The following is a 13,044-nucleotide window of genomic DNA, read 5'->3' on the forward strand; positions in this document are numbered from 1 at the left end:
ACGTATGTGATGGTAAACAAAACGTCACACATTACGTCGACAGCTTCAGAAATTAGATTTGCCATTATGGTGCATTTCATGGAAGGTTATCCGCAGAAGAATGCTGCAAAATTTTCAGCAGAAAAAACAAAATCCCATGACTTTTTTCAAAACTTTTGATATTTTTAACCAATTTCACAACTTTTTAGACCTGGAAAATGATAGTTGTCAACAAAACAAAAAACAAAAAACAGGACAAACAACGTTTTTCAGCATTTTATCTAATGTGTGTCTAATGTGTGTTTAAAGTAATGTGATTTTAGTGAAACCAAGTAACACTTATGTTGGCATACATTAAATCCAATTCTTAATTAGATTAACACTGCCCAAACTGGGCTTTCCCAGTCTTGTATGTGTATTACCTTCCAGTTTTTAACATCCATTGCTGATGTGCTTTTTTGTCAAGCGTGGTAATATACTGTATGCCGCACTATTGGAATGCACATACCTTTTATTTATATGTTGAATTATTGCGTGCTGAATTTGGCCGAGATCCACATTTAGCTGGAAACCTAATTAACTCAGAGAGGAAACCCCACAAACATAATACCGTAGTAATCCCTAAACCACACTAATCACTTGTGACATAGGCAAACTGGAGCTTTGGGATTCCACATGGTTATAAAAAACACCTTAGAGTATGAGGTGCCAAAATCAAGTCAGCCCACTCCACCGTGGAGCATATACCCCAAGGCTTCGGGACCATGGACTGTTGAATAACGAGCCAGCCATGGGTCAGACGCAGCAAACGGAGAACACTCAGGAGATTGATGTCAAAGCACTTCAGGATATGTATAAAAAGTTTGTCATGGAGTGCCCCAGCGGACTTCTTTTTCTGCACGAGTTCAAGCGTTTCTTTGGTGTGGATCCAGCGGGGGAAGCATCGGATTATGCGGAGAACATGTTTCGAGCTTTTGACAAAAATGGGGTGAGAGATTAAGAGCTGTTACAGCCTGGCATACTGTACATCTTTACCACAGTGTGAAAATGTGACCCACTTTTTCTCATTCATCCTACCTTTTAGGACAACACAATAGATTTCCTTGAGTTTGTGGCAGCACTGAATCTTGTTTTCCGGGGAGACGTGGAGCATAAACTGCGGTGGTCATTCAAGGTGTATGACAAAGACGGCAATGGCTATGTGGACAGGGAAGAACTGAAGTCAATAATCGATGTAAGTCAACTACAAGTAAATGTCTTGTGGATGTTGGATGCAGTTTAAATTCTGAGCTTGAAAAAGAGGATTCCTTCAGATTAAGGTCCTCTTTTACAGAATGGCATAAAGTTTTAAGTGAAAACTTCGCAGCAAGTCTTAGCAGCGCAGCATGGTTTGCACATCTTCATCCAGCATTAATTTTCTCCGACTCTTCAGCTCTGCGAAAGAGGCTCACGCCTCCCCCATCCTCATCTCCCATTTTCACTGTAACTCTTAAATGCCAGAAGTACTTCACATTTGGCGCTTTGCAGAACGTCATAGCTTCGTTAATTGTAAAAGTCTGAGTTTTAGTAGTATTAAAAGCTTTGAACCCTTAGACAGTTGGTGCAATTACCTGTAAATTAACGCAACCTCCTCCACCGTCACTTTGTTTGTTGCTGTTCAAAACTTTTGACTCTGCCCTCTAGTGCCATTTTGTGGTATATCTGCCAAAAAAAATACGTGTAAGAATCGGTAGTGATGTTTGTAATTTTAAAAATGCACAAATCTTTTTTTAATTTTGACATGAAAACATTATTAATATCCCCTAACAGTTTTTTTTAAACTTTTTGTTGTTTTTTTTTACAAATTTCTTGTCAGTTTTTGGATCTTCTCTTCTTAAGTTCCTCTCTGCCTTTTTTCCAATATTTTTGAAAGAAATTAATCCAATTTGCTTAGGTTTCAGAGGGCTAAATCAACAAGATGAACCCTTTTCAAAATTAGAAGGAGTGATCAAGATGGTTCAATATGTTCTGAATCCAAAGCCATCAGTAGATGTATAAAGTCAAAGTGAGCATAATGTTCAGTTATACAGTTTCATCAACATGAAATTTTCTTTTTTTCCCTTCTAGAGTATCTATCGAATAAAGAAAGGTTCAAAGACAGATGTCAATGATGCACAGCTCACAGTAGATGAGGTCGTGGATCGAATATTAGTGGCTGTCGACAGTGATGGAGATGGTAAGTTTTAAGTTTAGTCACATTTACAATGCAGTGGAAAGACTTTTGCAGCAACAATATGGGCAGATTACATGAATCCTGCTTCAACTTTTTTTCATCTACAGGTCATATTAACATGGAGGAGTTCATAAGAGGTGCACAGCAGGACCCCTGGGTGCTCAACATGTTGAAGCTGGACATGAACCCTGCTGGATGGGTGCTGGAGCAGCGGAGAAGGAGCGCACACTTCTGAAGTGTCAAAGCGTATAGGCCTTTACCACGTGTACAAAGGGACAGCAACCATGGCTAAAATACAGGCTTCAAATTGCATATACAACACATACACATTTTACAACTAAAACAAGAATCCATTTCAGACACCATGTCCATTTTGTCTTCATACATAGTTGAATATTCACAAAAATTGAAAGTTCATAACTGGTCATCACTTGTACTTTTTTAGGAAAGGAGCAGTAGCACTTTAAATCCATGTTAAATTGTAACCAACAGCATAAACGCACAAAAGAAACATAATAATTACATACTCATTTATATACATTATTCTTTCTCTTCAATATTAAAACCATAATGATAGTATATATAATTAGAATAAATATAATTTTAAACTGGTGTATATATACTGTACACAACAGTATATTGCTGCTAAATCAGCCTTTTTGATATAAAGTGAATATGTAAATAATCAATGAATATATTTCTAATTTTTTAACTGTGTTAATATTTTTACTTTTTCCATTTTTGCTTTGTTTTAAAGCAAATAAAATACTATAAGACAATTAAATCATTATTTTGCATTTTGAATTGAAGGAGCAGTGTGTGGGATTTAGCGGCATCTAGTGATGAGGATTGCAAAGTGCAGCTAGCTCAAGCTTTTCCTATGTGCCAAGCATGAACTCCTGGTTATAATTCCTTAAGTTTTCCTTGTTTTCATTGTTTTTTTGATATTTTTATCAGGAGCCAAATATCTGCGGAGATCTTTCCCTCTCTAAAAGGAGTGGACCAGGTGATTAAAACCAGTAAGAACACTGGATAAAGCAGTCTGGCATAAAAAAATTTTTAAAAATCAGTGTTTTTATGACATTTTTTGGCTCGTTGCAAAGGGACTTCTAATAACAGTGACTGATCCAAAAATGGAAAGGCCCCCTCTAGAGCCAGTGTTTAGTTTGTCCCCTCTGGACTACAGCAGAAACGTGGTGCAGCTCATTCAAAGGTAATAAAGAAAATATAATCTATCAAACCTACACACTGGACCTTTAAAGTTTATACTGTAAAGAAAGATTGTGGTGTTCGATTACTTTACTGTCATTAAACGAAGGTTTCAAAACTTATGAATAAAAAGACATGAGTCGTTTCTTGCTTCCTATCTGTACAGTGGTATGCTACAATATATTTTTTCCTCCCACATAAATCTGAAATTAATGATTTGATGTTACGAAATTATTATATATTTTAGGCATATTTTGTTTTTATCTATTTATCTATTTATATTTTATTTATTTATTTATTTATCTATTTATCTATTTATTTATTTATTTATTTATTTATTTATTTATTTATTTATTTATTTAACCTTTATTATAAAAGGGAAAAGCCATTCAGGTCAAGTTCTCAATGGTTACACCTTGTAAGGACAAAGATACCAGCACAGGGGACAACACCAATTCATGGAAAACCCCTGGATTCCTGCTGCTCCACATCAGTCAGAAGGGATTTAAACTGATTAAAAGGGATTAGCTTGACTAATTTTACAAGCTTCAAATTCTGAGGACCCCATTTGTAAAGCCAGTTTCCCAGTATCTGTATTAACAAGATTATTATTTTTTTTTACAACCAAGTAGTCTTGAGATCTAGCACAGTGTGAATTTGTTCTGTGGGTTAACAGACACGAAAGATACTGACATAGTTTGCTTTATAAACAACTAGTATGCAATTCTGTTCTCTCTCTACATTTCAGAATGTACATATTACAAATAGGTTTTTCTCAAAAATAATTATATAACATATCCATTGTAGTGGACCCTGGGTCAATATTTTTCATAAAAGTGCAGTACAATACAGTACATTTACATTGCAATCCACTTTTGACAAATGTAAAATTTAAGGTATTGGTTAAATAGTATTTTTTTATATGGTGTGTTTGCATGTACAAATCTCTCTGTATGTGTTTGAACAAGACAAATAATCAATGCCTGACTTTTTGTTTTCTGAAGTATGGAAAATGATTGAAAATTAGAAGAATCACGGCCCACTGTCCCCCAGAAAAGGACACGGGCTTAAAATGTGCATTTTGAAAGGCATAAAATTAACATACTCTTCTAAAATCTTAATATAATATTGTCAAGACTCTCATAAACAAAAATAGTAACCTTGAGAAACATTATATCTACAAAAATTTGATAATTTATCTCCTGTTACTGCCATACAATTATAATTGGAAAAAGAGGGTAGGATTCCTTTTTCAGACATGAAATACTTAGGTTTGTGTTTTGAATATGAGCATTCTGGTGTTGTTTTCCTTGCTTATATCTTATTTCGAACTCCTATTTTTATTTGGCATGTTCCAAATAAAGATCTAACTACTAAAACATGTTTGATGTGATTCGTTCTGTTTTAAAAGGCCAGAATGCACATTACATCACTAGAAAGCCCACGATGTGCTTCTCACAGTACACTGAGACTCAAATAGACTGCGTGTATTGTGCTTGATATGAAGACCGTAGTGTCATGTTCTCCACAGGGAACAAATACTAATTGCCAGGTCTCTGGAGGTTAAAAGCCATACTAGGTACAGAGATCATCTGCTGTACCAGCATGAACCTGCTCTCGGTCAGGGGCATGGCCCTTTCTTCTCCGCCAGTTGGGCCCATAAACTCCTCGGATTAAGTCACTTAGTTATTCTAGCTCAGCGGTTTTACCTGGATGTCATTTCAGTTATCCTGTAGATTAGTAACACTTACTGACTCCATTTAAAGGCAAAGGGTCAGCCATCATCAAGCCACACTTTGAGTTAAAGTTGAAGGTAAAAAAAAGTGGTTGACACTTAGACAGCCTGTGATTTGTTGTTTGAATCAGATGCCAATAAATATATATATATATGTGTTGTAGTTTTCTCAATTTATTCTTTGATTACATGATTGAGTAAATATGATCTAAATGTTAAAATGTCTAGGAGACAGGGTTGCAACGAGTGATTCTAAACCTTTTTCACAGAGGACATTTTATATATATTTCAATGTTTTAATGAAATATATGTACATATATATATATATATATATATATATATATATATATATATATATATATATATATATATATATATATATATATATATATATATATATATATATATATATATATATATATATATATATATATATATATATATATATATATATATATATATATATATATATATATATATATATACCATAAACCTTATTCAGTCTAACATCCCACCCCACAGACGTATTCATGGATAGCAAGTGTAGTAGAAATGTGGAGTAATAATTGAAAATTAAATCAAATATGATAGTCCCAGATAGGAAATTAGTGAAGGTAGTGCCTAGCAATAAGAATATGAAGAAAATATGGGAAAAATAAATAAATAAAAAAGTAAATTCAAAAAAGTAAAAAATAAAGAAACATAAAATCTAAAAGAAAAAGGAAAGACAAAGGGTAGTTGCTGATGTTCAGGGTATCAGGACAGACTTTTGACAACCTAAGGGGGAAGCACTAGTAGTCACAGACTACAGAAAGCATTTTGACATGACCCAGTAAGAAGTGTATAGGTTTAAAAAGTAAAACCAATGATGGTGAAATTCCATTTAGCTGAATCCCTTTAGGCAGACAAAACAAACAAACAAGCTAATAAGTTAATGCAAAGCGCAAAGTAAAGCATGTCATTACTCTACCAGGAAGACCTGAGCCATAAACACAAAGTGAGCAGCTGACAAAACAGAGCATCAACTGTAAACTGACAAGCTCAGCGGCCACAGAGATTTCATTTACACTGTAAACACATTAATGTTACCATGGCACCACAATATTAAAGTTTGATACAACATTTGTAAAAAAGGATTTTATTTATTTTTATTTATTTAACAAGCTGCAAACAGTGCTGGTACAGAAAAAGTCGCTCAACACTTAAACACATTTGTAAAACATTAGCTTTGAACCTGCATCTTTAATAGCTTCAGTATATTATCAGATTTATTATTACAGTTTTTCCTATTTGCTTGAACACATTTGTCCATTTTTCTCAGTTTCGAAGACATGTTTAATGAAACTGTGATCCACTCTTCATCATCACCTTAGCACAGCAGAGGTGATTTTTTTGGCACCCTTTTTTCAAAACAGTTCATACACAGGCCTAAACCGAGAGTTGCTGGCCAAAATCACACCATTTGTTTGCAAAATGTGTCACAAAAAATTTAAATTATGGAGAAAATAATCAAATATTTTTTTATCAATCAACACAACTTGTGGTCAAATTACTATGATTTTTCAATAAATCATTAAACAGTGGACAATAAAATACAAAATGCAGCTATTAGCAGCAACCTGTTTTAGTAATATGTGCTATATGCCTGTGCCAATTGTTGATACTACATTAAAGCATGTTCCAAAAAAGGCCAAAAAAGCATATCACAGCATGATTTGTATTTTATTTTATTTTTATTATTTTTCAAAATGTATGTATGTATGTATGTATGTTTGTATGTATGTATGTATTATCTATTTATTTATCTTTTCAAGGATGGTCTAGAAATAAAAATGTTTGCTATAGTCTGAACCCGAAATTTTTTACACCTTTTTGAGATTCCCTGTTGATATAAATTTAAAAAAAATGTTTTCTTTATTTATTTCATTACTTTTGTACATGCCTTTGGTCTCTTTGAGCCGTGCTTATTAATAGCAACACAGAGGTGACATCTTTTATGGATGGATGAGGACTGATTGCTGATTGAATAGTTGTGTGAAGGAGTTTCACACAGGTGCTTAAAGATTCCTTATTAAGCAAGTCTTTTCTATCAGCTATGAAAAGATGTTCTCTTGTATTTAACACAGTTAATCCAATAGAGTTCTGGGTCTTTTTATGGGATCTATGTTTTGAAAAAGGTTGCGAAAAACGTGAAAAACCAAAGAAAAAGTGGCATCACATTTACAAGACAAGACTTCTGCTGTGCTGAGAAGGTAAGATCAAGTGGATCCTATTTCATCGGGCATATCTTTAAGAAACAACAACAACAAAAAAACAAAACAAATGGGGACTGTATTGTTTTAACGTAATATTGATACTTGATACAACCCACTGTACACACACGAGGAAAGCCCTCTGGTCACTCTTACGTAGGAGTTATGATTTTAGTAAGAAAGAGCTTAAGGCACACCTGTGACCTTCGGTCACTAAGGGTTCAAGATGGGATCAGGCATGTGGATTACTACTTTCAAAGGCAGCTTGGCAAAGACTTTAGCTAAATATAACCCTTGTGGTTGGGGTCAAGCATTACATGAATCAGTTTTCACACTCCACTGGGTTCAAGACCCTTGTGCTGTTGAGGAAACCTTCAGCGGCAGCCATGAAGAGGACACTGACCACTTCTCTGCAGGAAAGGATGTGACTTTCTCAAAGAAACTGTATTTATTTGTTTCTCATGCAAAATAAGAGGTCAGACTTTTCTCCAGAGTGGTGGGATTTGGATTTAGCATGGGTCAGAATCAGCAAGGACAGGCACAGGATGACACGGAAGTGGAGACCGACATCATCCACGACCTCTACAAGTCTTTCATCATGGAGTGCCCAAGTGGATCTTTGTACCTACACGAGTTCAAGAGGATGTTTGGAGTACAGAGTGGGACACCTGAAGCACAGTACATGGACAACATATTCCGAGCATTTGACATGAATCATGTGAGTTACAAAGCTGCTTCAATTTGAAATGCCTTAAAATGAAAGGAAACTTATCTGTCTTTGTAAATATGAGCACAAATTCCTTCTCTTAATACTTTCAATATAAGTGTTCTGTCTGTTTTCAGGACAACACTATGGATTTCATAGAGTATGTGGCGGCACTTAATCTTGTTCTGCGTGGGAAACTAGAAGATAAGCTAAAGTGGTCTTTCAAGGTGTTTGACAACGATGACAACGGCCGACTAGACAAAAATGAAATACGGAAGATTGTCAAGGTAAAAACATTTCATAACATCTTGTTTCATTAATCCTTTGGGAGCTGAAAAAAAATTACTTGATGACCTTCAAAAACATAGGTAAAAGGCGATGAGTAACTTAAAAAGAAATGACCCAAACATTAGCAAAAAAAAAAAAAACAACAACTGTAAAAAGTATAGGAAGATTACGTGAAAATTAGAAAAAAACAAAGAATAATAAAACAGAAGAAAATAGTATCCATGGGAATAACCTGGGGGGAAAAACTGCTTAAAAAATAATAATTTGGTGAAATAATTTTAAATGCATAATTAGGATAATCATGAACATATATATTTTGGTCACATTTTTTGTAGCTTCCTTAAAAATAATTTTCCAGATCTATAAATTTCTTGCAATTTGTAGAGCACTTCTTGTCAAGTTGCTCATTGGCTTTTGTGTTTTTAAAAGAAAGCAAACCAATTTGCTAAGATTTAGAAAAGTTAAATATTTATGATGGTGTCTGAATGCAGCACAAAAAAAGCGATGTTGATCCAAGTTTCAAAGGGTTAAGTACTAAATCCATACATATTATCATGTCTTGTGTTTTATCTCAGTGTTTATAGTTTGTTTTAATGGAGGCCTGATATAATATGAGTAAATTGTTCGCATAGCTACATCTGTTTATGATAATGACACATGAATAGATATTTCATACAACTATATTCAAGACGTTGAATTTAAATTCTAGTTTAGCTTGTTGGACTTATAACAAATAATAATAATACAATATTCTTGAGAAACTGAAGGTGCAAATCAAACTCACAAACTGACAAAGAGCCCACAGCCTCCGTAGCAGCTCTGTGAGGCTTTTATTTAAAGTGGTGGCTTGCAATGCTAATGCTGTCATGCTAACATGTGGTAATGCTAACATGCTAATTTTGGTCATCATATTAGTTTAGCATGTTAGCACGCAATCAATTACAATTAAACCAACACATTCTTATCCAAACTTGTTAAATATTGCTGCTCGGTCAGCACCGTTCATGTCTACCTATGACACGATAGGTATCCTCCTGCGCTTGCTGATGTTCTGAGATGACGTGCCAGTTTACACGTGAAAATGTATTGGGTCAAAAAGCGCTTCCATTTTTGAAGGAAACATAGATGCTCTCTAGCTGACCGGTGACATGTCATACTGCTGCAAAAGGTCCCATCCAGTCAAAGTCCAATCCAGTTAAAAATGCCAGCATCTGTCGGCATATCATACCACCACAAAAGGAGTCATTTTGCATCAGTGTCTGTACGATATTTGACAATTTCGGAATGAGAACAGGCTGATTAAACACAAATAAACTTGAAAGTGAAAGTGCTTTTGGTTGTAAAACAAAGAACTGCACAAATTAAAATGTTAACCTGATGATGGTGCTAGATGGAAGGTTGAGTGATTAACCTGCCAAAGTTGTGACAACTGATTTTTTGTGGGACCATGAATGTCTGAACCATAGACTACACATAAAGATGGATGACACGTCCCCACTTACCCCTGCTATGCTGAAGTGAGGTTAAATATCGGTGATATCTTGCAATGGTGATGACATTGAGAGCCAGATTCTGCAAATTAGCGATATCCACAGTGGGGAGTTCCCACCAAAACACCGGTCCAACCATTCACAAGCAACTCCATTGAACTCAAGTACATGGATGGGCTTTGACAGCTGTCAATCATGTCGTAAATTCCCCCTTTTGTATAATGTAATAACTTACTTAATCTGAATTTATCATAGAAACAAACACTTGAACAAACATTAGATGGTGAGAACTACCTTCAGTGAGAGAAATCATATTTGGGAAAGAGTTATTTGGCATGTACTTTGAGGTTTTAGTTTGGCCAGTGTCCCATTAACTAACATGGAGGGGTGGACATTATGATCTATGTTGTCCATCTTTATTTACAGTCTATGATCTGAACATAGTATTTTGGTAATCAATCCAATAGTTGTTGAGATATTTCAGTCTGGACAAGAGTAGTTTACCAACTAACCAACCATCTCACCAGACTGGCATGCATAGAAACAAGCAACTAGTATGGCTAAAGACCACACACTTTGCCAACAGCATTATCGTTTTCAGATGAAAAACGGTCTAATTGCTGTATTTTCCTTTCAGATAATCTACAAGATAAAGAAAGGCTCCGTATCTGATGAATCAGGAATGGGAAATCTCACTGCTGACGAGGTGTGTAAGCGCATCTTTGAAGAGGTCGACGTGAACAGTGATGGTATGTTGACTGCAAAACCAACAAATCCTCAAAACAAATCCCTAAAAAATTATGTTTACTCAATACGTAACTGTAAATAATTCCCTTAAAGATTGTGTTGCTGAATGTGTGTTGCAGGTGAGATCACACTGGATGAGTTCGTCGAAGGAGCTCAGAGGAGTCCATTCCTGCAAAGCTTCCTGCGGCTTGATGTTAATCCCAGCATATGGGTTCAGAAATACTTGTGTGACAGGAAACTCACAAGTAGCAATGATTCCTGAAAGACTCCAGTATGTTCAGACCAGCTTGCCAAATGGAAAAGATTCTGACTGTGAACTTGCAGGAAAAAACATAAATACTTCTGTGAAGGATTTTATGATTATGAAGAAATGTTTGATCCTATGTCTCATACGAATGTTTAATGTGTGCGCTGACATGCTGTTGACCTAAGAAGCATCAGCACCCTTTCGCACTTGGCATGTTTGATGGTGAGACGCACCTGTCTGTCTGGAGGATAAGATGTTGGCGTTGTTGATGCTCCCAAGTAGCACACACACTTTGTCTGACTCTTGTCTGGTGACGTGGTGATTTGAGGGTCTGAATGACGTGGAAGAGACACTGGGTGGGTTTCCATTACAGATCATTACAGATTTGTGCAAAACTTAAGCAATCTTTTTCAAATGTTGATAAAATACAATTCTGAGAGAACTGCATTTCCACTGAGTGATGTCATGCGACTTTTCCTCTTATGATAATATTCCAGGAAGCATGGCGATGGATGATCAAAACATCAGTAGGTCTTTTTCCTATTACATCCGCCGCACTAGCCATCGTTATGTCCAATCGAAGGCAATATAGGTGGATTATGTGAGCGCTAATGGATAGGGACGCCCCTTATACATGTGAGTGGCCACATAAGAGGGATTTCTGGGAGGTGATAGTCCATGATTTCACAGGGGAACTGTGGATTCAAAACTGATGATACTCAACTTTGAACAGTTATTCGATGCAGTAACTTCTTGTAGCGCCTGCTGTATCGTGCCCGAGGTAGCCAGCTCCTACCAAAAAGAGCATAGCCATGGGGTCAGTAGTGTTTCCAATGCAGTTTTGCAAAATATGGCTTTTTCAAACAGCCTGAAATACTACCTTGTGCAAGCTTGGAAATTTTTTACGATAAATTTGAATTTTTATCAAAACTGACATGTTTCTATCAGGCGTATTGTATATTCGCAATTTCAATTTGTGCAATTTTGAGGGTTAATGGAAACCTGCCTACTGTGTAAGGCTGACTACTCTGCCCATGCACTTGTGTTGTGCCAAAGGCTTCTCTGATATCATATTTGTGTTATAAAAAAAAAAAAAAAACATATATATATATATATATATATATATATATATACATATATTTAGGTAACAAACAAATGAGGCTCATAAAGTCTATTCTACAATTATTCAAAAGAAAGACTAAAGAGAGAACAGGGTTTTTCCACTTCAACTTCCACCTGCAGTATGTGAGAAAACTCCTCATGCCTTCATGTGGAACAGTACAAAGCCAGCATTGTGTCGACTCTCTCAGAATACTGTCACTGAACACAACGAGCATTTTGACTTTAAGAGATATGATTTTTGTGAAATTTATACATGTAAAATTTCACTTACTGTGTGGCCTCATAACGCTCTTAAATGTTTATTCATAAATAATATTATAAAATATCTTTTCAGTTAATTCTTTAAATACAAAAAATAATAATAAATGGAACTGATTTTTGGTAACATATGAAGTAGTATGGTATCTCCCCAAGGCTACAATTGAACAAAAGTACTCTCGTGTTTGATTCTGTATATCTTATATAATCTAACAATCCATTAGGGGTACATTTCTCAGACTTCACAAAACTCACAAAGGAATTCACACTATAAATGGTCTGAATTAATTATTTTTGTCTGTCAAACTCTGCCTGTTATGACAGATAGATTTTAATAATTAGACTGTGTGTGAAGAAGAAATAAACAAATTAAAGATAAACAGTTTAAATTTATCACACATTCTGTGATTTTGCCTAAATGGCGGAGTTAGCTAGTAAAATGAATGTGCATGATGACAGATCACATTAAAAGCTGCAATATGTGGGACTTGAAATTGTTTTACTTTGGCACGATCTGTTGGTCGTACTCAGAATGACACTGTGGCAGGAGGGAGTGTGAATGTGGAACCAGTAGTTTCACTACATTCTGCGGTAGCTTGCTGGTAGTTCAAACTGCATTTATTTTTGCTTGATTCAAGACGTAATGTTTTGTTTTGGTGGGTTTTTTGCCATTTTTTTTGTGTTGACAACTACCGAAACTACAAACTATAAAGCTATAAAAGGAAAGTAATAATTTTTTAATTTTTATTTTACCATTGCTTCCCTTACTGTAAATGAACCCCCTCTGACTAGAAATATT

General features: G+C 35.3%; 2 protein-coding genes across 2 annotated transcripts; both read left to right on the forward strand.

Moving 5' to 3' along the window:
• Window positions 1-230: 230 nt before the first annotated feature.
• LOC121963412 (guanylyl cyclase-activating protein 2-like) lies at window positions 231-3,525 on the forward strand. The gene is made up of 4 exons (XM_088069250.1): window positions 231-967; window positions 1,064-1,213; window positions 2,086-2,194; window positions 2,299-3,525. Exons 1-4 carry the CDS (start codon window positions 680-682, stop codon window positions 2,424-2,426), a joined length of 675 nt encoding a protein of 224 aa, XP_087925376.1. The 5' UTR covers window positions 231-679; the 3' UTR covers window positions 2,427-3,525.
• A 4,224-nt stretch (window positions 3,526-7,749) lies between these two features.
• LOC121945377 (guanylyl cyclase-activating protein 2-like) lies at window positions 7,750-10,884 on the forward strand. The gene is made up of 4 exons (XM_042489517.2): window positions 7,750-8,105; window positions 8,231-8,380; window positions 10,509-10,620; window positions 10,738-10,884. Exons 1-4 carry the CDS (start codon window positions 7,902-7,904, stop codon window positions 10,878-10,880), a joined length of 609 nt encoding a protein of 202 aa, XP_042345451.1. The 5' UTR covers window positions 7,750-7,901; the 3' UTR covers window positions 10,881-10,884.
• Window positions 10,885-13,044: the final 2,160 nt, after the last annotated feature.

Source organism: Plectropomus leopardus, chromosome 1 (genome assembly GCF_026936395.1).
Source record: "Plectropomus leopardus strain MGB_pleo_1.0 chromosome 1, ASM2693639v1, whole genome shotgun sequence".
In the NCBI taxonomy this organism is placed as follows: Eukaryota; Metazoa; Chordata; class Actinopteri; order Perciformes; family Serranidae; genus Plectropomus; species Plectropomus leopardus.